At 34.2% G+C, this 24886-nt stretch overlaps 8 protein-coding genes across 9 annotated transcripts; 3 read left to right on the forward strand and 5 right to left on the reverse strand.

Annotated features, from left to right (window-relative positions):
- Positions 1 to 662: 662 nt before the first annotated feature.
- On the forward strand, positions 663 to 2627 carry LOC106428664 (zinc finger protein ZAT5-like). The gene has a single exon (XM_013869412.3). It carries the CDS (start codon positions 1660 to 1662, stop codon positions 2488 to 2490), a length of 831 nt encoding a protein of 276 aa, XP_013724866.2. The 5' UTR covers positions 663 to 1659; the 3' UTR covers positions 2491 to 2627.
- Positions 2628 to 4173: 1546 nt separating this feature from the next.
- Positions 4174 to 6192, forward strand: LOC106428672 (ras-related protein RABE1d). 2 transcript variants are annotated; one of them, XM_013869430.3, is made up of 8 exons: positions 4174 to 4428; positions 4810 to 4882; positions 4962 to 5062; positions 5199 to 5264; positions 5347 to 5444; positions 5512 to 5574; positions 5660 to 5752; positions 5833 to 6192. In XM_013869430.3, exons 1-8 carry the CDS (start codon positions 4356 to 4358, stop codon positions 5917 to 5919), a joined length of 654 nt encoding a protein of 217 aa, XP_013724884.1. In that variant the 5' UTR covers positions 4174 to 4355; the 3' UTR covers positions 5920 to 6192. The 2 variants fall into 2 exon arrangements, with proteins under 2 accessions (XP_013724884.1, XP_013724894.1); XM_013869440.3 differs by having other exon boundaries at positions 4390 to 4428; positions 4810 to 4886.
- A 1978-nt stretch (positions 6193 to 8170) lies between these two features.
- Positions 8171 to 9162, reverse strand: LOC106443007 (MATH domain and coiled-coil domain-containing protein At2g42470). Its single transcript, XM_048768139.1, has one exon. The coding sequence runs from the start codon at positions 9160 to 9162 to the stop codon at positions 8710 to 8712; it is 453 nt and encodes a 150-aa protein (XP_048624096.1). The 3' UTR covers positions 8171 to 8709.
- An 840-nt stretch (positions 9163 to 10002) lies between these two features.
- Positions 10003 to 12179, reverse strand: LOC106428606 (purine-uracil permease NCS1). The gene has a single exon (XM_048768129.1). The coding sequence runs from the start codon at positions 11932 to 11934 to the stop codon at positions 10180 to 10182; it is 1755 nt and encodes a 584-aa protein (XP_048624086.1). The 5' UTR covers positions 11935 to 12179; the 3' UTR covers positions 10003 to 10179.
- A 16-nt stretch (positions 12180 to 12195) lies between these two features.
- On the reverse strand, positions 12196 to 14401 carry LOC106428620 (dnaJ homolog subfamily C member 28). Its single transcript, XM_013869368.3, has 3 exons — positions 14089 to 14401; positions 12646 to 12976; positions 12196 to 12563 (listed from the first exon to the last, which is right to left on the reverse strand). Exons 1-3 carry the CDS (start codon positions 14325 to 14327, stop codon positions 12477 to 12479), a joined length of 657 nt encoding a protein of 218 aa, XP_013724822.2. The 5' UTR covers positions 14328 to 14401; the 3' UTR covers positions 12196 to 12476.
- Positions 14402 to 15093: 692 nt separating this feature from the next.
- LOC106443006 (solute carrier family 40 member 2) lies at positions 15094 to 19841 on the forward strand. The gene is made up of 8 exons (XM_013884627.3): positions 15094 to 15249; positions 16723 to 16894; positions 16996 to 17343; positions 17412 to 17870; positions 17950 to 18121; positions 19138 to 19275; positions 19392 to 19502; positions 19590 to 19841. Exons 2-8 carry the CDS (start codon positions 16767 to 16769, stop codon positions 19743 to 19745), a joined length of 1512 nt encoding a protein of 503 aa, XP_013740081.2. The 5' UTR covers positions 15094 to 15249; positions 16723 to 16766; the 3' UTR covers positions 19746 to 19841.
- Positions 19842 to 21188: 1347 nt separating this feature from the next.
- Positions 21189 to 22556, reverse strand: BNAA03G00970D (S-protein homolog 9). The gene has a single exon (XM_013883170.3). It carries the CDS (start codon positions 21785 to 21787, stop codon positions 21353 to 21355), a length of 435 nt encoding a protein of 144 aa, XP_013738624.2. The 5' UTR covers positions 21788 to 22556; the 3' UTR covers positions 21189 to 21352.
- Positions 22557 to 23217: 661 nt separating this feature from the next.
- On the reverse strand, positions 23218 to 23832 carry BNAA03G00980D (S-protein homolog 9). Its single transcript, XM_013884626.3, has one exon. It carries the CDS (start codon positions 23794 to 23796, stop codon positions 23365 to 23367), a length of 432 nt encoding a protein of 143 aa, XP_013740080.1. The 5' UTR covers positions 23797 to 23832; the 3' UTR covers positions 23218 to 23364.
- Between the last annotated feature and the right edge of the window lie 1054 nt (positions 23833 to 24886).

Here is a 24886-nt window from a genome sequence, read left to right on the forward strand (position 1 = left end):
ACAAAAAGGGTTTTATTGAGATGATGATGAACGGTCGATGATTATGTCGATGATTAAAATAAAAGTATATGCTTTGCTTAGGGTAAGTAGTGAAGCTAGTTAGTTGGCAAGTAATGGCTTCTTTTGGCGGCCAAGCAATTCTCTCTCTTTCACACATACAATCCTCAACTCCAAGACTTAAATCAATTATTTATATATTTAATTATTATCTATTGATATAGATGATTATAAAATTGTGATCCTAGCTTCACAATACACTCAAAAATATTCGTCTTAGTAATCAATTATATATTTATTATCAACACGTTATCAAGAAAAATTCATAGAGCCAAGGAAAAACTAACTATTTAGAGTTGAATGAGTAAACGTTGGATAAAAAACTCATTATTTTTTCATACTTTTGTGGAATCTTTATCAAATTCACAAATTGTTCTATCACCGAGTTATTGGTTTACTACAGTACAGAATCATATAGGACAGTATGACAAATTATTATTTGTATTTAAAATATTAAGAAACTGAGATAACAGAGGTTACTTCACCAAATACACATTATTAGCTAATCACAAGCTTAATAATGGATTGATCAATCAACTGGGTGATCAAAATAAAAATCAATGTATAGGCGCAAACATAGGAAGTTATATTATATATTAAATTTGTTATAAAAATATTATTAAATTATAATATAACTATGATCATGATTCATAATTGTGTGTTGCCTCAACTGCACATGAACTGCTCACCTCAAAATTTGATTGCCTTTTCATATTAGCTTTATTAATCAACTAGTTAACTTCAGTGCACACAATCCACAATGATTAGTAGTATATGATACAAGTTTAGAAATTGAATTGTATTTCAAATTAAGTCATATATATGTACATATTTATAACTCATGACAATTAAAAAATGGCGTGACATATTTAGAAAATGCAGTTCAATTTTCTCTCTAGATATAATACTACTTTACATTTTGCCAAGTGTAATAATTTATTTTGAAATTTATGCACTCAAATTATAGAATGATATTTTTCTTGTATCAGAAAATAAAGTCTAAATAACTATACATACAGTTGTCTGAATAATGTGTGCACTGCTTGTGCCACTACTTAAACTAGATTTCATTCATCCATCCAATTTTTTTTTCTATGACAAGTGCTGACATTGAATTTAATTTTTGTTATTGTTAATACATAGTAGTAGTAGTACCAAGATATGGAAATTATAAGGATGAAATGGAGAAGTTTCATGAGTAATCAAGTTTAACAAATACTATTAAATTTTATTTGATCCATAATACAAGCAAAACAATGTTAACCAAATAAAGAGAAAACTAATTTAAACAGTGGAAAGAAGAAAAAAACAAGAGGAGAGAAACAAGTGGTTCCAGGCTTGCAAATCTAAACTTCCAGAAAGGAATCCTTCACCAAAAGTCTTTTGGGGTTTGCTTCTTTTCTTATCCTTTCTCTTACCTTCATTACATATATACTCTATTTACAATACAAGAGTTTTGTGCATATAAACAAGTACAACCACAAAATATATATATAGAGAGAGACTCAGACATATAAACCAAACATACCAAACAATACTTCTCTCCATATATACATATCTCTCTTGTGTTCTTGAAACATACCAAATTAACAGGGGAGGATCATGACAAGTGTTCATGAGGAGACGCGTCTAGTACTCCTCATCAAGGGCAAACGTACCAAACGTCAGCGATCTGCGTCCCCGCATATGAACGCAGAAGCAATGTCCAGTGTTTGCAACAAGGAACGATCACTAGAGGCAAGAGAAGGAGTTGGTGAAATCGAATTCCGAGGAGCTACGGACGAAGACCAAGACATGGCGAATTGTCTAATGTTGTTGTCGCAAGGACATAAATCAAACACTAGTGGAGATCCTTTGTTGACGCAGAAAATTGGTTTCTTGAGCAACAAGAAACCGGTGGCCTCTCTAGGGTTTGGGCTAAACGGTGTTTACCAGTGCAAAACGTGTGATAAAAGCTTCCACTCGTTTCAAGCGCTAGGAGGGCACAGGACTAGCCATAAGAAGCCTAAACTCGGAGCAATCATTCTCAAATGCGGCGAGAAGAAATCTGCGTCTGCGGTTAAAACAGTTGAAGCTGCGAGAGTTGTAGGAAGCTTACTTTCTCTGCAAGTAACTAGTAGTGAAGGTAGCAAGAAACAGGAAAAAACACATGAATGTTCGATCTGCAAGGCCGAGTTTTCTTCAGGACAAGCCTTAGGAGGACATATGAGGAGACATAGAGGTTTAACATTGAATGCAAATGCTAACTCAACAACCAGAACAGAGATAGCATCAAGTCATCATCAAGAATCTATACCGACAAAGAACTTTATAGAGCTAGATCTGAATCTTCCAGCGCCAGAAGATGAACCCAAGTTCGTGTTTGCGTCCAAAGATCAGATTCTTCTCTTCGCGGCTGCAGCGTCCAATTCTTTGATTGATTGTCATCACTAATTAAGTAGTTCTTGTAATAACTTCTTTAACCTTCATATGTTAATCATTAGCCCTCCGCTTACTATTATCTAACTAATATCGATTCTTGTAATTTGACATTTATTGAATTTAACTTCAAATTATTCATTTTAACAGTACTATTCATTGCTCCACATACTATTTTTAATTACTATTTTGCTTGAATGTGGTGATGTCATCTATATAAAAGAAATTCATAATTAGCACCAAAAGTATATCTGTAATACTTAGCTTTGGGAGAATGATTAAAGATGCCGATGAGGTTGTTCCTTGAAGAGTGGAAGAAGCATGTGACGATGACTTTCATGTAAAGTCACTTCGTTTGTTAGCCGCCACACTAACTCTGTAACTCCTTTCGGTGCACTTCACTTCCTTTTGCGGTTTTAGAGTGTTTCAACGTAGAAGGAACTTCATCTCCAACTGAAAAAAAACACTTCAAATACTAAACTAAAATCAATCAGAAATCTTCAATAAAATAACAGAACATGGCGTAATTTTAACTTGCCGCATTGAGATTATACCCTATGTCCAACATCATTCAAAAGCATCTGTCAATACTACAACATCTTCTAGAAAAAAGGAGCTGCACTACGCATAGTATCATTTCTGGTATATTGGCATCTCTATACCGAGCATGTTATGTCTTTAATTATACAGTCGTCCATGTACATATAACATATATATTTTCTTTTGTTAAAATGACACATCTGTATGTGTTTCTCTTTTGGAACACATGGACATGATACGTGGAGAAAGTACAAATTAACATAAACGAGTGAATCTTCCTAACATTTGGAAAGGATTTAAAGATGTTTAAAAATGTTTTACGAAATATTTGATAACAACACTATGTTTAGTAATTTTGTAGAAAACGTCGGTGGACTTTTAATTAGTGTAGTGGCTGTACTTTTCACATTGTTAATTGATACAAACCGTCTATGTTTGTAATAAGACAAAACATCGAGGCCATGTTGTGTAATTGACGACGATTTCAAAGATCAATCGTTACATGTGAATTTCGGAAAAACTTAAAAATACAGTGTTCTCTATTATTTTGAAAAACAAAGTCTTATACGGCACATATATATACATCATTTACGCAAAAGAGGAGACACGTTCAATGTTTGAATTCGTATGGATTATAGATAGTGGATAACTAAAAGGAGTTTATAAAAAAAAAGGATAACTAAAAGGATTGAGACACTGTTAATAAGTTTATAATACATGTGATTAAGAATAATATTTATAAGAATAAGTATATATATGGTGGATAAATGTTGTATATTTGACTTAGTCTGGAACCATGCCACATGTAAACAGAGGCTCTGGCATGATTAGATACTTCGCTGGATTACGCTAGCGTACGACGTACATACAGCGAAGCAACCGCCTCCACCCACTAACTGCTTGACAGCTCACAACAAAACTCCACTATTCTGCTTCTGTACAGTAGACCTGTCACACATGATTACACCAAACGTGCATTACTTCTTCCGTTACTGCACCCTGAACTTCCGAAACATTCTACAATAACCCCAAATATTTATAATCTGATCAACTTTTACCCACATCAATCAACTTATTTGCTATAAGCCTATAACCAAGGGTGATAAATTGTAAATATATAAAATTCAGGGTCTAAAACTATAAACAAAATAAAATAACATCCACCAAAATTTTTATTTTATTTTTTTCAGGAGCAATCAACTTCTTTTAGCTGTTCTCCAGAAACACTTTCAATCTTTGGAAAGAAGAAGAAGAAGAAGAAGAAGACTCGGTTTAGCTTTTGTAAGAGAAGCAAAAGTGAAAAAGCTGTGAGCTTTTAAACTATAACCTGATCTTGAGAGATGGCGGTTGCTCCGGCGAGAGCTCGTTCGGACTATGATTACCTCATCAAGCTCCTTCTCATCGGCGACAGCGGTAAGCTTCTTCTCTACTCTCTTTAGTAGATAAAGTAAGCAACTTTGAAAACTTACATGTGCTCTCGATTGCTTTCTCCGACAACATCTAGTTCCTGTCTTTTTCCGATTCTAATTAGGGCTTTATGATTTTGATCTGTTCCACCAACTAGTAGTAGAGTAAATACTCACAAGTGCTCGATTGGTTTCTCCGACAAAACCTCGTGTCTGTTTTGTCGGTCACTAACTAGGGTTTTTATGATTTTGATTTGTTGTACTAAAACTAGTAGTAGAGTAAATATTGTGTAAAAATTTTTAAAAAAGGAGAAGACTTTGACGAAATAAGTTGATTCATGTTTGGTTTTGTTATAGTCTTTATGTGTTGTATATGTACTCTCTTCAGGTGTGGGGAAGAGTTGCTTGTTGCTGCGTTTCTCAGATGATACTTTCACTACAAGCTTCATTACTACCATTGGGTATGTCTTCCTTGCTCTGTTTTCTTAAGAGTTATGTCTTTCTTTTGTCTAAGTTTGTTGTCTTTACTTCTTCTTCCAGAATTGACTTCAAGATAAGAACCGTTGAGCTTGATGGGAAGCGTATCAAATTGCAGATATGGGACACTGCTGGTCAAGAACGTTTCAGAACTATCACCACAGGTTTAATAAAAAAACTGTTTATTTATTTACACTTGCAAGTAAACTCTTTCATACTATTATAAATTTATAAGTAAACAATGCAATTAATCTGTTTAATTTTTTTTGTCCCTAATGCGTTTTGGTCCATTTTATGCAGCTTATTACAGAGGAGCGATGGGTATACTCCTTGTCTATGATGTAACGGATGAGTCATCCTTCAACAGTATGTCTTTTTACTATCTTATCTTATCAAATCAATTTTGCTATATATCATTTTCAAAGAAAATTGGATTGCTTTATGACAGACATTAGGAACTGGATGAAGAACATAGAGCAGCATGCATCGGATAACGTGAACAAAATACTGGTCGGTAACAAAGCTGACATGGATGAAAGCAAAAGGGTAAGTAGTAATCTTCACTTGCATATGCATACTTTCTTTCATGACCACTGATGCACCTTTTTCACAGGCTATCCCAACAGCAAAGGGCCAAGCTTTAGCTGATGAGTATGGAATTAAATTCTTTGAGACGGTGAGATTAAAAAAAACATAACATATGTATTTGTGCTTTTTGAGGTTCTTGATGAGTACTGATTGTGATTACAAAATTGTTGCAGAGTGCAAAAACAAACCTCAATGTGGAGTCTGTTTTCCTCTCTATTGCCAAAGACATCAAACAAAGATTGACAGAAACTGATACAAAGGCTGAGGTAAGAAGAACCGAACTCCACTCTTTCATATTTTATTTATACAGACAAAGGTAAAAATATTATGTAATGTTGTTTTACAGCCACAAGGCATCAAGATCACTAAGCAAGATGCTGCTTCATCGTCTTCTACTACAGCTGAGAAATCAGCTTGCTGTAGTTACGTTTAGGAGTATGATCACCGCTCTTCTTCTTCTTCGCCTGCACTAAGTCTCTAGCCATCTGATGTTTCATCTCTTACGTCTCAAATCAGAGATCGTTCTTGTTTGTGTAACATAGGACGAGTAGGATTATCTCATTGATGGTTGTGATCTTTGTATGTCGTCTAATTTGTTATCTTTGTAATCCTGTACAATGATCTTCCTGGTAAGGAAGACAATGTTGGTCAAAAACAATGTTTCAGACTTTTGAATTTATGAAAATGAAAACTGTTGTAGTGTGTATAAAACTTACTTTATCAGTTCATATATGGGTTAAGGGAAAAAACAAATTTGATCACTGTATTTCTTTTGAAACAATGTATTTAAAAGAAATGTTATTGGGATCTACTAAGGATTTGTGATGGTCATTATTGTATTTTTTTTATCAGAAATTAAAATTGGTATAAAATTTAATAGTTTAAAAATTTAAAATATTTAAAAACAGTAGTGGAGTTTCAAGAGGATTAGTAAAAGAGTGGTAAGGCCTTGAACAACTAACTAAAACACACAGTACTTATGAAAAGTTTATATATTAAGTTATTAACTATCAGAAAACAATACTATACTTCAAAATGATGAGTAAAAGAATGGAACAGGTTTCAATATGCAATTTGATGAGTTGCATCAGAGACAATCACACTGGACAGAACAAGACACAGCTAAGAGAGTTACTAAGACTAGCTGTTGCTGAAGTATTATTTTGCCTGTTTACAGATCATTATTCCTCAAACGCTTTGGGTAAAACTCTTTTTGTTTTTTTTTCCCTTACCTACAAAAGCTTTTATATGTGTAATATTTTATCAAAATGTAAAGCTAAAGAGATGTAAACCGATGATCTGCGCTGGCCGTTGGTTGAGAGTGGGAAGAATTTTCAGAGATACATAAAGTATACAGCTCAAGATGTTGGGTAAGTTGTTTGAAGGAAAGTCTGTGAATGAACCACCACGAACAAAAAAGACATCAAAACTAATTGAGTACGGTGAATGTCTATCGAGCTCCACTTTTTGTTGTTTGGTGGTGTTGTTGTATTGCCTTGCATTAGTTAAGATTCGTTGTCATTGTATATGGAGTGTCGAGAACATACTTAAAACAAACTAATTTAATTCCAAAAATGAATGCAAAAGAACCCAAAACTTTTATAACAATAATAAAACCGACCAGAACCTTGTTCTTGAACCGGACAAGACAATAGAACTCGATCGATATGTATACTAAACACATGTTTGGTAATGGCATATCATTTTGTTAAGTTTGGTGATGGCATATTCCATTTAGAAGATCCAAATTCTCCCAGCATATTTATATGGACTTCACCATTTCCACCATCTCCTTCCACTTTTTTCCCCAAATAATAATATTTCTTATAAATGTCATCTTTACACCAATGACAATCTTACTTTTATTCCACTTATATATATTTCAATATTTTTTCTTTTATACCTACTTTATTAACATATATATATAGATCCATAACTTTAAATTCATATTCAGTTCTACATACAGATACATATGCACTATTCATAAACATTTTAATGGCGATCTGTCATATAATAATACATACATTTAATGTTATATTTGTATTCACTTTAAGATACGTTGTAAAAGATAATATATTATCAACAGACATGTGTGATACAGTAGTTACACCTGAGCTAATAACTTAGTATTACAAAAGAGTATTCTAAAGAAAAAGTGAAAAGGACAATATGGCATATGCAATGGATGTTTTCAATCTCTCTTTTAACGTGTCTCCAAGACTAATACAACCAGAGAAGCCATTAAAGGTTGAAACTTCTCTTTGGCACAAAACCAAAAAACACAATATATGGCCATCCCCTAAAGAAGTGAAGATGAAGAATCCTCTGATTCGATCAGAAGATCTCACCATAGAGGGTTCTGAGAGGTTCAGATTCTCTTTAGGGGATGGCCCAAAACACAAGAGTACTCACAAAAGGTAAGAAGATAAGAAGAAGAAGAGATTTCTTGGAGATTTATGATTATGAATTGTGTTTCTGTGTGGGTGTTGTGTGAATGATCATCGTTATCATTATCATTTGATTGGTTATGATTATGATGAGGATTTTGTGTGAATGGAGCGATGAAGATTGCGTGAAGGTTGATGAAGACAAGCGTGATTTGTCTATTATTATCCCTCTGTTAGGGCAACTTCGATCCTTTGGCAAGCTTCGGTTCCCCTCGGAATCAGCAGATTATTATGTTACTACACTATCTTACTCTCTCTTTTGCCTATGTCTATGTGCCTTATTTTGTTTGTTTCTTCTGGTTTGGTTTAGTGTCTTTAATTAAGTTTGTTTTGAATGTGTGGGTGGTCTTGTAATCTTGTGAGATTCACCATTCATTCATGTGTAGTCCTCATATGATTCATATCTAATATGTGTCAAGAATAAAAGAATACTCGTCTTTTTATTATATATCTAAAATCAAACTCTACTTCTATCTTTTTCTGTTCATGTGTCTTTGGAAAAATTCTTTAGCAATCTACATCACACTTAGCACATCCTTAACCTACTAGTGGTCCACTTCATCTTAAATTAAAATCCAGTAAATTTCAAGCCATCCATGAAGAAACCCAAGAGACCCTAATTAAACCGTGTCTGGCAAGCTGGGATTGAGATATATATATCATTTCATCATCTTACACTATTAAATAGGGTTGGATAGATTCAAATAAAATCTAGGGATATCTTTGAGAAAAGAAACATGAAAAAAACTAAGAAAATCAAACCAATTAAAATTAACCTAAGGAGAAGTAGGTATCTCTGTCTTGGTGATCCAAGATGGTTGCTTCTTCAACTTGACCTTCTCCTCTGACATGGTTAGCTTAAGTTTTTCGACCTCTTCTTCCAGTTCCCGAATCCGATCTTCAGAAGTCTTCTTCTCCAAGGTCACCTTCTCAAGCTTTGAAGCCAACCATTCCACACTAAAACCAGCTTGTGTCACATCAGACAACTCCAGGGAAGCTTTGCTCAATTCATCTTCTGTGAGATCACTCAGAGGTTTGTGGTAAAGTCTCTTGATGACGCTGAATAGAAGGTTCATGTATCTTGTCCTGAGCACATCGTCTTGCAATTTAACATTAGCTGAAGTATTTGGGTATGTCTGAAAAATCCAGTTTGCTAACTTCACCTTTGAAGAAGCAATGATGAAGCCATGTGCAGTTACCTTTCTTTGTCTCTGTAATTGGTTCCCCATCACTTGAGAAATCGATTGGTAAAATTGTCAGGAAAAGTTTTACACTACTCGTTGCTTCAAGATAGCTATGTAACCAAATATTCTCTTTGTTATATATTAATGTATACGCATATATAGGTAGGAAAAAAAATTTAAATTAGTTTGCAAATTCAAGATAAATTCGGAATCAAATTAGTGAATTATATTAATTTTTAAAAATAAATTTAGAAATTTTTTTAAAAAACAAGATAATTATAACTAACCAAAAACTTAAAACAAGAATCTAAATCGAAATTGCTACAAGAAATAATGAGAAACTAAATAACTATAGCTTCTTCAACTTGGCCTCTTCGTATTTCAGCATATCTTTGAGATAGGAAACCATCTGCTCCTGTTTTTTGACCTCTTCCTTGAGTTTTACAATCCTTGCTTCACAAGCATTCAAAGAAACATCATCAAACTTCGCCCTCAACCATTCCACCTTAAAACCTGCTCGTTTCAAATAAGACAAATTATCTGAAACATGGCGTAGTTGAGCCTCAGATATATCACACGACTTCTTGTAGGAAAGTGTCTCGAAGATATCAAGGAGAACGTTCATGTCTTTCGTCCTAAGCGCTAGGTCTTGCGACTGAACATGCACTGCAGTTTCCGGATAATGCGTAAAAATCCACTTGGCTATAGTCGTCTGTGAAGGATCAAGGATGAAGCCATTAATCACTTCTTTCTCATGTCTATGCAAGTGCTTCATCATAACTGTAGAAGAACTCGCTTCCTCTAAACTTCTCTCTTTGAATTGATATGCTCCCCACGCAGTCAATTTACAGAAGTTTTTTCTAATTCGTGCTTCATCATGGCTCATTATTAACAAAACGTTATATTATTCAGCAAAGTATACGAAAAACAAAAACAATTGATATGAACTAAAAAATAGAAAAAAAAAACAAGAATTCTTTATTTTTTCTTTTTGTTCTGTGTGATTTGCACATATGTGGATTTAGATTTGATTTCTTGCGAAACGAATTGAACGCCAAATATTTACAAAAGTGACTGTGAAGAGGAGCTCTGTTTCGTTCTCAGACGAGACATTAACATCCAATAGACAAATCCTGCGATAATGAAGCTGAAAAACAATGCATTGTCGTACACAACCACGAACCCATTTGAGATCTTTGACAAACCTCCGACCTTGTGTAGAAAGCCAGGAACGACTGGGATGATTCCGGCGACCAAAGCCACCACAGCAGCCGCATTATAACCCTTGGAATAATAATATTCTCCGGAGGCACTCAAAGAGTATAAATCTCCAATGTTCAGTTTCATCTTCTTGATCAGATAATAATCAGCAAGAACTATACCACCAATAGGACCAAGAAGCGCAGAGTATCCGATGAGCCATGTGTAGACAAAGCTCTCACTCGACTTGAGCAATCTCCAAGGCTGGCACACGATTCCAAGAACCGCGGTCAACAAGGCTCCTCTTCCGAATGTGAAAACCTTAGGGTTTAGGTTCACCAGGGCGTTTGCTGGTGCGACCACGTTTGCAGCTATGTTTGTGGTGATTGTGGCGAGAGAGATTCCAAGGATAGCGAGTAGAGTTGTGGCTAGGCCTCCGATTTGACCGAGAAGCTGAATGGGATTGGAGATGACTCTTCCGAAGATGATGCTTGTGGAGGACGTAACAGCTAAGCCAACGAACGTGAACAAACCCATGAAAACCGGAAGTCCAACTTGACCAATGATTTGATCGGTTTGTGATTTCGCAAACCGGGAAAAGTCAGGGATGTTTAACGCTAGCGTTGCCCAGAAGCTTATGTTTGCGGTTAGAGACGGGAAGAAGAGAGTCCAGAACTGTGCAGAGGTTAGCTTGGATGACAAGGAAAGCATGTGGCCGAACCCACCAGCTTTGACATAAGACCAGGCAAGGAGACAAGAAGTGAGAGTGATCAGAACAGGAGCTGCGTACTTCTCTAGCTTTCTGATTCCGTCCATTCCTCTCCAGACTATACAAAGCTGCGCCAACCAGAAGACAATGAAACAAGAGAACTCAAGGGGAGAAGTTCCCAGCCAAGGTAGTGTATGAGACAAAGCCGAGTTCTTGATGTGAGACGGTAAGAGCAAGAAGATAGCTTCTCCTCCGATCCATGTCTCGATACCATACCATCCGCAGCCGACCAATGCTCTGAGTAGTGTCGGGATGTGGGCTCCACGGATGCCGAAGGATGATCTAGCGAGGACGGGGAAAGAGATTCCGTACATAGTGCCAGGCTGAGCGGTGAGAACCAGCGGCACGAGGAGTATTAGATTGGCAGCAACCACTGTGGCTATCCCTTGCCACCACGCCATCCCTAAGTCCACTAAGCTTCCAGCCAGGTAGTAAGTAGGCACACCGACAACGAGGCCGATCCATAAACTCGACATATCCAACCAAGAAAACGTTCTTTGGCTTGGTTTGGTCGGTTTCAAGTCGTCGTTCGTGAGGGTCGGGTCGAATTGTGATTCGTCGTAGCCAGAGTCACCGACTTCTGACCCTGTCATCGCCGAGAGTCTTGGGCGGATGACACCAGACCGACTCAAACCAAAGTGGTTCACGGACCGGCTAGAACTCAAGTTGTGTTCGCTCCATCCACAGTGTTTGAGACTTCTATGGTGTGCATCAGACGGAGCTGTATATGAGACATGGTGATGGGTTTTAGCTTTTGTGTGGAATCTTAAAGAAGAAAGTGAATGATGGTTATATTTGTGGGGGTGAGGATGGAGATGGTGGCCAAGGCTAATGCAATTGGAGACCATTGAGACTTCTCTCTCATACAGAGAGATAAAGATAGAGAGAGATATAATAGAGGAGCGAATTGTGAGATGGAGATTGTACCTTTGCTGTGCTAGTTAAGTCCTCTTGATAACATGTGGTTGGAGATGAACCACATGTGTTAGTGGTTGTCTTGTCACTCTCACATTTTATTTTTTCTTTTATTTTATACAATAAAAAACTAATAAAGATTCTATTTCCTTCACTCCAGCTAAAAGATTCCAACCTTCATATTACTCAATTCGTTGACTTTCATTCCTTAATCATTGAATCGAAATAATTAAAAATAAATAACATGATTTGATCCCTAATGACTTCTTCTTCCTAACCTATAATTTTCTTTGTATTGCTTCTGAAGATGTGATACACCATACATGACAGACAGAGTCTGACAACAACTCAAGCGCTTCTGTTTCTTATTCTTCGTAACATAAAGCTATAAGAGCCACACTGACTCGTATTCATACACTAACAACTCAAAAACGAGTTCATAGAAGTGTGACCGACCTTTAGGTACCTGAAGATGTTATTCTTTCAAGCGATCAATCTCTTTCTCCCACTTCAATCCAAACATTTGACGGCCAAAAGGAACAATCAGATTGTACCTAAACACCTGTCACATAAACAAACGCACACATAAGAAAATATATCACTATAGATCACAACAGGATCTTGATTCGTAGTTGAAGACTTGCCATGTTGTTGATTTGCTTCAATTGTGTTTTCAGCAAAATTGACTGCTCTTCCCAGCCCGATTGGTCATCCTCGAGTTTCATAGCCCATGCTTTCTTCAGTGAAACTCTCCATTCTTTTGCTTTGCTTCTTATGTCTTTGTTGAGCTCCACCCACTCGGGAGCAAACCCGTTCTTGTTAAGAATCCGGTACAACGTATCCTCCGCTGGGTCTGCGTGAGGATTTGTGTGGAGGTTCAAGGGTTTGCCTTTACCAGGTAAATTCTCAAACTGACCTTCTTCCATTGAGTGCCATATCCTCTGCTCGACCACGTTGATTATGTCAGTCTCTGACCTGCAATATGTTTCCATGTTAGTATCCATTACCAGCAGGTCAAAGCAATAACATGTTCCACAAGAAGAAAAAGAACCACAAAGCAACAAAACAGTAACAAACTTAAGCTTTCTCTCACAAGAAAAATGTCATATCATCCATAACAAGCAAAACTGTGTGTCAAAATTCAATAAGAAACAGAAGACTCAGCAACAACATAGCCAGGTGTTCCATTGACACTACTACTACTACTATCAAATGAAAGGTTGATGACCGTCCTAAAGACTTGGCCTCTTTTAGATTCAAGAGCCTCTTTCACATCCCTTTCATCAGGCACAAAACCCTTTCCCTTCAGTTCTCGCAACAACTCTCTAGCTGCTTCCTCTTTTCCCTCTCTCACAAAACCTTCAAAACACAGCCGCATAATTGGCAGCATTAGGTCTCATCCCCTTTCCCATCATTTCCAACAAGTACTTCTCCGCATCCTAAACCGTTTTGCCATCCGCCACAAGCCCTCTGATCAAAACCGTATACGTATAAGCATTAGGCAAAACTCCACAGGCCAGCATACGCACGAAAACCTTGAGAGACTCCTCAGGCTGGCCTGCCTTAGCATAGGCTTCAACGAAAGCAGTGTGTGCCACCACACTTCATCTGGTTCATCATCAGAGAGTGAGAAATTGACTTTGGTGTTAACTCGCTTAGTCTCTGCGCTGAACTGCCTTGCAAAAACTCTGATGCAGGAAATAGAGGAAGGGCTTCGATGACGTGGCAGAGGACACGTGGCAGAATAAACATTATAATACAGAATTTTTTTGGTTTTTTTGTTGTTAGAGATGTTCTTCATCTTTTCTGTTACAAGATTTTCCTGTGAACTTTCTAGGAAAATTACTCAAATGTTGTTCTTAGAATTCTCTTCTTCACACTTGAGTTGAGTTTCATTGTTTCATGAAGAATTGATTCTCTTTCATTGTATCAACATATGGATTTACCTATCAAACTCTACCGCAAATCCAAGGGAAACCTATGAGCTCTCTACTAAAGTATATAATCTAATCGATTCCAAAGTCTTAAGCACTAGTGAAAGAGACGAACTACTAGCTTCTTCATAGCTTGTAGAGGATTATTTTCACCTTACGAAATCGCGCCGCCCGCGCAGCTCAGGCGGGAGCTTCCGGTCATGGACCGCGTCGATCGCGGCGGAGAACCGGTCTGTGGTCTTCTTCTCCCGCCTCTTCGATCCCGCCGTCAGATCCTCCGGAGAAGACCACCAAGAGGACGAAGACGAATAATAGGCGAAATCAGAGATCCGATTTACGATGGAGATGAGCGACGGCCGTGATGAGGATGACCTCCCGAGACGAACCGCCATGGCCTGAGCTCAGGGAGAGAGAACTGGGAAGATGCTGAAACTTGTGGTTAATTACTGATGTATCCTCGAAGAGTGATTATTTTATTTACACCAGATTTTAAGATACGCACCGTTTTGAATCGACACAACCTACCGTTGTTTTACAAACGTCAAAAAATACATGCCGTTTTACTTTCAGCATTTTTGTAGGGCTTGACGTCCACTTTTAAACTAGTCTACGTTGCAGTTTCAGACTCGCATCAGCCATCACGTATGAGACTGGAAGTTATTCTCGCGAAGCAACCGCATCAAATTGATAAAACAGAAATTTTGTGAAAATGTGTGTAGTAGAATAACTGAATACTTCAACAGACATCCTGTTAAGTTCTTCTAGTTAGGTGACAAAAGCGTACATTTTGCATTTTGTTTACTGTGACAGCGTAACGTGACAATCAGTTACAAAAGTACGTCCAAAACTTTGAGACTGTATTAAAAACATGATGCCATGCTACATGAGTTCATGTCTTAATATAATATATAAGATGTTTCTTGTTCGTATATGCCTACAGTATTTTCAGAAAATCGAGATATCATGAGAAGATAATGTTGAAATTTGTACATTGACAGAACAAATTATTTATTTATTTTTTGGTAGTCGATCGAACATATATATTATATCGTAACAAGTTGTATACTTATATATAAACTATGATTCTCACACGAAAAATGCCGTCTTATTTACTCAGTCGCTGTGCTGTCCGATATATTATTTAGTATTGATGATATAGATCGGATCATCGTTGAAGCCAAAAATCGAAGAAAATATTCGGAGTGGCTTAATAACACACAGGTGCCCTTAAAACTCTCTCCGTCTCGATCTGCTCTGACTTCCACGACTTTGATTTGGTGATTCAATCATTCATCCTCCCAGCTCGTGTGCCGGGTGAGGTTTTGTTTCTAACTTTCTAGCGTCCGTTGAAGATATTCGTTTTGTTTTCTTCAGATTGTTTAATGTTTTCATGGGGATGAATACCGTTGGAAGTCAAATAGTGGAGTAGTATTTAGATGGAACTATGTCTTTTAGGAAAGTTGGACTTTTAGTTGGATTTTATTGATCTTTCAGAAAGTTTTGTTACATCTTCTATATCAGATGCAAAAGTGAGAAACCATAACTCATTGTTTTGACCGGTTTACAAATTAAAATATGTTTTTTCGATGGATCAGAAATTGTCATATGACAGATTCTTATCATCTTATTTCTAACGAGTAAATGCTTTCTTTAAAAATTAATGAAACGCCCAACTTCCATATACTTTTATGCACTTAACTAAATGGTGTTTGTCACTGGAAACTTTTATTTTTATTATTCGAATTACTTGAGATTTCTACTGAAATTTTTATTTCCAATTTTTTTAAAAATAATAAGATGTTATATTTGTAAAAATCATATGATATGTTCAATGAAATACATACGGATTATTGTAAAATAGCACGTCATATCATTATGTCAAACAACATGTTATATTAACAAAAATTATGTGAAACCTTGGTCAGTGAAAATAATATTAATATTGTGCCGATAATTTTATTCAGTTTTTTTTATGAGTCATTCTTGGGTTCACTTTCTAGGGTGAACCTCTAGGTTCACCAACCAATAGAATTTCATTATTTCAAATTCGATATCTTTTAAAAAAGGAAACAAAATATTTTCAAATTATATTATGTTTTTAAAATAAAAAAAGATAATAGTTACAGAAAAAAGAATTAAAAAAAATATTTTTAATGTTCTCAACAAAACACTAAACCCTAAATCATAATCCCTAAACTCTAAATCCTAAACCCTAAACCCTTGGATAAACCCTAAACCCTTGGATAAACCCTAAACCCTTGGGTAAATCCTAAACCCTTGGGTAAACCCTAAACCCTTGGATAAATCCTAAACTCTAAATAAAAAACACTAAAACCCTAAACCCTAAACGCTTGAATGTTTTAGTGTGTAGTGATTTTGATTTAGAGTTTTGGATTTATCCTAGAGTTTAGGGTTTATCCAAGGGTTTAGGGTTTAAGATTAAGGGTTTAGGGATTAGAATTTAGGGTTTAGGGTTTAATGTTATGCTGACGACGTAAAATATTTTTTTTTGTAATTATTACTATTTTTTTTTTACTTTTTAATTTTAAAAACATAATATAATTTGACAATATTTTGTTTCCTTTTTTAAAAGATATCGAATATAAAATAAAACAATCTTATTGGTTGGTGAACCTAGAGGTTCACCCTAGGGGGTGGATCTAAGAATAAGTCTTTTTTTATTTATCCCCATCCATTGTTAAATAGTTACACCCTTTTAATAGAAAACCTACCTAGCATCATACAATGAACACTGAATTGGCTTTGATCGATGTTTCTGAGTATCAGATTCAATTAAAATTCGGAGGTAAGAATCAAATTATTCGGACGAAATGGAGGAGACAGAAACTAGGGTTTTCCTATCAAGCGAACAACATCAAGAAGAAGAAGAGCCACTGTTACCACGTTCCATGGTGATCTCTCTCTATCTCGGCTATTTTCTTGCTCGATGGGGTGCCAGGTATGATCAAAATCTTCGTAGATTAATTTTAAACATGATTTGCACGTAAGTTTATAATTACTTTAATTTTTGTATTATATTATATGAAACTGAAATTGCAGAACTTGGGAATTCTCTGTAGCTCTATATATGATTTACCTCTGGCCAAACTCTTTGTTTCTCACTGCCATGTACGGTGCTGTAGAATCCGGCTCCACCGCCATTTTCGGTCCCATTGTAGGCCAAATGATAGATGGAATGAGCTACGTTAAAGTCCTTAGACTGTGGCTTGTTACTCAGAACCTCTCCTTCATTGTTGCTGGTGGTTCAGTCATTGCTTTGCTGCTAGTTCCTGATCTCAAGTCTCAAAACTTCCCGGTTTTCGCAGCATTAGTCGTGTTAACAAACCTTTCTGGTGCCATCGGTGTACTCTCTACTCTTGCGGGCACCATTTTGATCGAACGAGACTGGTAAATTAAGGTTAAATGGTTTTGTAACCACAATTTGATATATTGAGACTTTCTTGATATTACTACAGGGTTGTGGTTATGTCGGAAGGTCATTCACCGGATGTTTTAACAAGAATGAACTCTGTTATTAGAGGAATTGACTTGAGCTCTAAGCTGCTGTCTCCGGTTATCACTGGCTTTATAATTAGCTTTGTCTCTCTAGAAGCATCAGCGGTCACGTTCGCAGCTTGGGCTACTATAACCGTGTGGATCGAATATTGGCTCTTTATCTCTGTATATAATGGTGTTCCTGCGGTACTACAAAGCGATGAGAGAAGGAGTTTAAGGTTGTCGTCTCAAACAGATATTGCATCTCAGTATTATGTTCCTCTTTTAACCGATCAGAACACACGAAGTAGAAGTGGAAACATGAGGATTCTTGAGAGAATCTCTGATTCATCGTTTGTTAATGCGTGGAGGAACTATCTCAATCAAGATATTGTGCTTCCTGGAGTTGCTTTAGCTCTATTGTTCTTCACTGTCCTCAGGTTACCTTTTGATCTCTCTTTAATCAGAGTGTTGGCTTTTGTTTTTGCATAAATATATATAGTTATCTTTTTTAAATAGCTTTGGAACATTGATGACGGCAACGTTGGAGTGGAAAGGGATACCTACTTATATCATTGGTATAGGCAGAGGAATCAGCGCAGGTGTTGGACTAACTGCTACAGTCGTGTACCCTCTCTTGCTGTCCCGTCTCTCACCACTCAGAACCGGACTCTGGTCCTTCTGGTCTCAGGTAATATGATACTAATCCAAATGTGACATAGCAGAGTAATAAGTTAGAGAAATGCAATATAAATCGTGTTGTATGATCTTCCCTGAATAGAATCAGATCTTCTTACGCATGGGAGAAAGAAGTTAACAAGCTATGTGTTATATTAATCAATCAAAGTCTCCATAAAACCACTAGCCTATAAAGGAGATGATTACAAGAAAACCTAGCTGGAAAAAAAGTGTTAAAAACCTATCCCTATTACAATTACCTATACTGTATTTTGCGAAGTGATTTTGCCACATATTCTATCTACAATCAATTTCACAAAACAAATGAAATTGATGACATGGCTTCCGGAAAAATATGACATGAATATTTCATTTAATGTTAATTTTTATTTTTGTCAAACTTATTAGAATATGGTAATAATTCATATATTACATTTAATATTGATATTTCTTTTTGGTAAATTTTTTTAAATATAGTAAAAACTCATATATCATCTATAAAATAAATATAATATATAGCATTTCAAATTTTGAAATATTATTATTTTGTATAATTATACAATTTATATTACTAAAGCTTTCAAAAATTTCTATAATTTTTTTAAAAATTTAAATATCTTAAAATTTTAAATATCTAATCTTAAGATCATTAGTTTCTTATATATCTACAAATTTTATAAATATTGTTTAGGCTAAATTTTTTATAATTATACAATTGTGTATCAGTTTTATTAGTTTCATACAAATTAATTTAATATATATCAAATCTATATTAAATATTTGTAAGAAAATAGTAAAATCTATAATATTTAATAAAATTTATTTTTAAATATAAGTTAGATTTAAAAGATTCTTTACTGCACATAGTGTATGAAAACACCTAGTGTACAAATTAAATAAGGTAGAACGTATATCTACTAGAGATGATAGTGCATCAGAACCCTGATTTAATTAATTACTCAGAACTATACATGATCCGTATTTGGTCTATTTATATTTGTTATCGAAGTTGGGTTCTTGTTTCTCTAGTGGACCTGTCTTTTGGTCTGTGTTGGATCGATTTGGGTTCAAAAGGAGAAGGTAGCATCATACATGCTCATGGCTGGAGTTGCTGCTTCAAGGCTTGGCTTGTGGATGTTTGATCTAGCAGTAATCCAACAAATGCAGGTGCGAATTTAAAGCTAATAGTGGTTTTGTTTTGTTTTGTTTAATACTGCTTCATCAAAGTTTTGGTTTCTGTTGTTGTTATTGAGTGTGTTCATGTTTTGGGAACATTGGTTTAGGATCTTGTACCGGAATCGGACCGTTGTGTGGTTGGAGGTGTACAGAACTCGTTACAAGCGGCTCTTGACTTGATGGCTAATCTTTTAGGTATCATTGTATCTAATCCTAAGGTAAAATAACCACTAACATTTACAGATGACTTCTCAAATTCATAAGGTTTGTTTTCGTTATAATTTGTGTGTTTGGATGTGTTTCAGGATTTCTGGATATTGACGTTGATCTCATTCGCTACGGTTTCGTTAGCCGGAGTTCTCTATACAGTTCATCTCTACCGTATCCGAAAACATCTGTTTCACTTGGACAAGATTCCACTATTGAACAACTTTTTCATTCGTAATCATTCAACTAATTAGTTACTACAGTCCTACTTTCTTCTCGTAATTACATGTAACTATGTAACGTTTAAAGAATATGCCACCATTTTAAAATTTGAAATAAACATTTTCTTACTCCACAAGTCCACCATAAAAATATACCCAGTTTTTTTTTTGAAACAATGCCTACGCTTTTTATAATCGAAATTTTACAATAACATAATATAAATTTATTATTGCATTCTTTTTTTATTACTGCATACCTTTGTCACTAAAGTTACTTAATTATCTCATCTAGTACTGTAATCACCTTCGTCGACCTTCGGCGTCCTCTCGACGCATAGAATCCTCTGACCTACTCGTCACATTACCACAAAAAAAATTAAACCTTAAGGCAGTTAAATTATAAGCAATACTAACTTTGATTAAACATATTTTGGGAGAATAATCTGATACATTAGCTATCCTTATAGTTTTGGTTTTTCTGGTGTCAAAGTTTAAAAACTTCCAACTTAAAACTTATTTATACAACGAGTAATTTTTGTGTGTTTATTACATATCATTTGAAATTCTATCTTATTTCAAACATACACCATTTGGGATCATGATTCTTGTCATGAAATCTTGAAGGGACTTTGAGACTATATAATAAATCTATGAAAATAAAATCAAAACAAGTTTTCGTCAAATTGGTTTACCTATTAACCTTTCGTTCATTTGTTCAGCGGCTTGTTCAGCGCTTACACTGCTTTCAAACTCAATGAAAGCAAATCCTCGCGACTGTCCTCTGAAATCCTTTGCTCGAACCGATCTTATAATCTTTCCGAAACCTGAGAACATCTGAACCAATGTCTCATCAGAGACTTGTGGATCGAGATTTGCTACATACAAACTCGTGAACTGGCTTGGACGACGAGAAGAACCGTGACGATACTGGTTGCTCATCTTTAGCTAGCTATGTTCAATAATCAATACCTTCATAGTAATAAATGTAATGTGTCTCCTTGTAACAAAAAAGAAAAGAATAGGTTTTCTAAAAAAACAAAAAAATAGAAAAGAATATGTGCATATATACAGTCAGATTTATTGACTAAAATGAGTGATTACAGATTTGACTATGACGCATTTTTATTTTCAGTTTCATAGTACTAAATGTAATGTGTCTTTTTGTAACAAAAATAGAAAAGTATACTTGTATTCATATACACACAAATTTATTAACCAAAAGTAGTGATTCAGATTTGACCATTAGGAGAGACAGCGAAGTACTCTAAATATTAGTTTGCATTATAACCAAATCGAAATTAAAGTGAACCAAATAATTTTTGTTTGACATGCTTGACAAAAACAAAGCTAGAGAAGTGCAAATTAACTGCAAATTATATCATATCGAACTATATTCTAAACAATAGTTTTGTTATGTCAAATATATTATGTCTCATGTTGAGTTCATATGTTTATATCTTTTGTTCATTAATTTGATTAGGGGAAAGTTGCGTTCTAAATATAGATTGCAATATTTTATTCCATATATTAATAGGCATCCATTCCAAGAAACGGAATTTATAAAATTGTACTTAAGACAAAGAAGATCTTTTCACTTCATTTCAGTAAATCACATCAATTTATTGAGAAAAAGATTATGATCAGTAAGGAGACGGTGCCATGTCAATGACTTTGTAAACCCACTTATATTCTAACTTTGGCGTTTGCTTACCATGGGTAAAGTAAATCCCATCATCTCTGCAAAACCAAAAATTCTTCTTACCATAATGAAGTATGAGACCACCACTTTTATATGCCATGAACTTCGCATGAAATCTGAATTCAATTCCCTGAGCTAAATCACAATTGATCCTGGTTCCGAAGATACTATCATAAAAACTAAAATCGTAGACTTCTCCAGGCTTCAAAAGGTGCTCGCCTAGATCGTCTTCGTCTGATCTACAATGAATTTTAAGGACGTTGTTTCCAGCAAGAGAGTTTATAAAATGTACTGAATTTTTCATTTTGATGGCCAGGGCGTTACTCAATCCTACGCCCAATGCGATGATAAACAGAGAAAGATAGAGGTTATTCATCCCTTTGGTCAATCGATGTGCTCTATATTTTGAGGGGTCATATCTGAATACTAAAAGATCCTGGTTTATATAAAGGTGTGGATTGTTCTAAAATACATGTATCATTTTCTTTTCAATATGTACATATAAGTATATAACAAAAATTGTATTCAAGAAAGTTTAGCAAAATCTTAATTAATACTCCCTCTGTTTTTAATTATAAGTAGTTTTACTTAAAAGCACAAATATTTAGAAAGTTGTTATCTAAAAAAATATATCATTTAATCAATTAATTCAACCAATTATAAAAAGCTTAATATTATTTTATTGGTCACACAATATCCAATAAATGAAAAAGGTGCATTGAAATATGTAAACTACTTATGAAACAAACTCTTTTTGCTAAAACTACCTACATTTAAAAACAGAGGGAGTAATGATTAATTGGTGATGGTCAAAGACTTTTTGTGCATCATGTATATGGAATGTATGCAAGAAAATAGTTTGATGACAAAAAAAAAACAAGAAAATAGTTTACCTTGTTATTATATTTTCACTAAAACTGATTTATTACAAAATTAAAAGAGAAAAGATTGAATATTATATTACCATAAAAATTGTGCGTATATAAACTTTCCTTTTTGGTTAAATTATTTAATTTTAACTAAATTTAAATTATCTAATTTAGTACGTACTACAATGAAGTTAGTCTTATTGATCAGGGGTTGCATTCTTTCTAAACTATACAATCTGAAATATATTTATACAAATAAAAACCCACTGATATTGAAGAAACATATATACATGATAATTTTATAAACACGTTCGTCGGGCCAAGGGCCAAACGTAAAGTTGCAAAAATCTCTTCAACCACGCGCATACAGATTAACGTAAGTCTAGTTGTCATGCAAACCCCGAAAATAATCATATACTCCTAAAATATAAACTTTTTATTATTTTCACACATATTAAGAAAACACATTAAACTACCATAATAAATGGATCATTTTCTGTAATTTTCAATTTTCAATAAATTTAAACCAATAGTAATTCAATAAAATCAATTAATTTTCTTAAAATTTATAATTTTTTCATAGAAAACACAAAAAATACACTTTTCTGAAACAAACATTTTTTCTAGAAAGTCTATTATTAAAGAACGGAGGGAGTACTAACTATCAACTATCAAGTCTTTGTTACAATATATATACTATGTGTATGTATATTAAATATATTATGTATCATGTTGTAGAATTAAAAAGTTGCGTTCTAAATATAGATGAGCAAATTAGTTCAATATACTAAATAAAATGGGATACCATAAAATGGGAGGAAAATAGTAATGATAGGGAAAAGAAAATTGGGGAAAAATATAGTATGGAGTGCAAATAGAGTAAATGTTGTGTGTAGAGAGTGCAAATAGAGTAAATGTTGTGGGTAGGAAGTACAAATTTTCAATATAGATTGCAATATTTTATTCAATATATTAATGGGTATCCGTTCCAAGAACGGAATTCATAAAATTGCACTTCAAACAAACAAGATCTTTTCACTTCATTTCAGTAAAGCACAACAATTTATTGAGAGAAAGATTCAGATCAGTAATGAGACGGTGCCATGTCAAGGACACTGTAGACCCACTTATACTCTAACTTTGGCTCGTCCTTACCATGGGTAAAGTAAATCCCATCATCTCTAGAAAACCAAAAATTCTGTTTGCCGTAATGACCTATGAGACCACCACCTTCATATGCCCTGAAATTTGCATGAAATCTGAATTCAATTCCCTGCCATAAATCACAATTGATCAAGGTTCCCATGATACTGTCATAAAAACTAAACTCGTAGATTTCTCCAGGCTTCAAAAGGTGCTCGCCTAGATCGTCTTCGTCTGATATACAATGAATTTTAAGAACGTTGTTTCCACCAAGAGAGTTCATAAAATGTACCGAATTTTTCTCTTTGACCAGGGCATTACTCAATCCTATGCACAATGCAATGATAAACAGAGAACAGTAGAGGTTATTCATTGCTTTGATCAATCTATGTGCTCAATATTATGAGTGGATGGTTCTTATATGCATGTGTAATTTATTTTCCTGTCAAGATTTAGTATACACATAACTGTGTAAAAGTTATTTTCCAAAAAAAAAAGAAGATATACATATAACAATATTTGTCTTTATGAAATATTCAGTAAAATCTTAATTAATAATGATAAATTTATCATCTCTCACATACTGAGATTCGAATCTGGTAGATCTACCTTTAAGCTAAAAGACTTTAATGGTAGAGTTAGAAGTTAATGTTATTTTAACAACAACAAAAAGTGTAAAAGTACATATTTTAATAATTTTATTTATGAAAATCTCAGTAAAATTAATTCATTTGTATATTTATTTTTCATTAATTTGAATAGGAGGTAAAAACTAAAAAGATGTGTTCTACAGTAGAACATCTATAAATTTTTTTTTTTTTTTTTTTGATCAACAGAACATCTATAAATTAATATTCGATAAATTAATAATTTCTATAAATTAATAAATGTATCCGGTCTCAAGTTGGACCGATGTTAAATATGACATAAATCGATAAAATAATAAGATAATAATATTTTTAGAACTTCCATATAAATATATAGTTCCATTAAAATCATAAATTAATAATCTATCTATATATAATTTTATATAAGTAAAAGTTAAACATTATATTGTTGGTTTAATATACGCAATGAAAATAATTTTTTTTCGTAACATTTCAATATATTTTGATAATATTTACTAAAATTATATCGAAAAATTACATAATAATTCTATGAAACATAAAATTATACACCAAATAAGATAATAAAACAATATGAAAGATCAATTTCTAAAATTTAAATAATATGCATACGATAAAATTAAATACTTTCTTATTTTATAAATAAAAATAGAACAAAATAGAACAAAATAGAAAAAAATTAAATAAAAAAACTTTTGTAAATTAATATTTATATAAATTAATAAAATTTAAAAGTTCCAACATTATTAATTTATAGAGATTATACTGTATATATAAATTGTTATATCTTATTCAATATATTAATAGGTACCCATTCCATGAACGGAATTTATGAAA

Source organism: Brassica napus, chromosome A3, assembly GCF_020379485.1.
Source record: "Brassica napus cultivar Da-Ae chromosome A3, Da-Ae, whole genome shotgun sequence".
Taxonomy (NCBI): domain Eukaryota; kingdom Viridiplantae; phylum Streptophyta; class Magnoliopsida; order Brassicales; family Brassicaceae; genus Brassica; species Brassica napus.

Bases quoted from the DNA above. Each gene is read 5' to 3' on its own strand.
- LOC106428664 (XM_013869412.3), top strand. From the start codon at position 1,660: ATGACAAGTGTTCATGAGGAGACGCGTCTAGTACTCCTCATCAAGGGC.
- LOC106428672 (XM_013869430.3), top strand. From the start codon at position 4,356: ATGGCGGTTGCTCCGGCGAGAGCTCGTTCGGACTATGATTACCTCATC. The intron at 5,445-5,511 runs GTAAGTAGTAAT...CCTTTTTCACAG, and splicing joins ACATGGATGAAAGCAAAAGG to GCTATCCCAACAGCAAAGGG. The intron at 5,753-5,832 runs GTAAGAAGAACC...GTTGTTTTACAG, and splicing joins AAACTGATACAAAGGCTGAG to CCACAAGGCATCAAGATCAC.
- LOC106443007 (XM_048768139.1), bottom strand. From the start codon at position 9,162: ATGGGGAACCAATTACAGAGACAAAGAAAGGTAACTGCACATGGCTTC.
- LOC106428606 (XM_048768129.1), bottom strand. From the start codon at position 11,934: ATGGTCTCCAATTGCATTAGCCTTGGCCACCATCTCCATCCTCACCCC.
- LOC106428620 (XM_013869368.3), bottom strand. From the start codon at position 14,327: ATGGCGGTTCGTCTCGGGAGGTCATCCTCATCACGGCCGTCGCTCATC. The intron at 12,977-14,088 runs GTGAAAATAATC...AACATATTGCAG, and splicing joins GGGCGGCGCGATTTCGTAAG to GTCAGAGACTGACATAATCA. The intron at 12,564-12,645 runs GCAAGTCTTCAA...TTTATGTGACAG, and splicing joins TGAAGCAAATCAACAACATG to GTGTTTAGGTACAATCTGAT.
- LOC106443006 (XM_013884627.3), top strand. From the start codon at position 16,767: ATGGAGGAGACAGAAACTAGGGTTTTCCTATCAAGCGAACAACATCAA. The intron at 16,895-16,995 runs GTATGATCAAAA...CTGAAATTGCAG, and splicing joins CTTGCTCGATGGGGTGCCAG to AACTTGGGAATTCTCTGTAG. The intron at 17,871-17,949 runs GTTACCTTTTGA...TTTTTTAAATAG, and splicing joins TTGTTCTTCACTGTCCTCAG to CTTTGGAACATTGATGACGG.
- BNAA03G00970D (XM_013883170.3), bottom strand. From the start codon at position 21,787: ATGAATAACCTCTATCTTTCTCTGTTTATCATCGCATTGGGCGTAGGA.
- BNAA03G00980D (XM_013884626.3), bottom strand. From the start codon at position 23,796: ATGAATAACCTCTACTGTTCTCTGTTTATCATTGCATTGTGCATAGGA.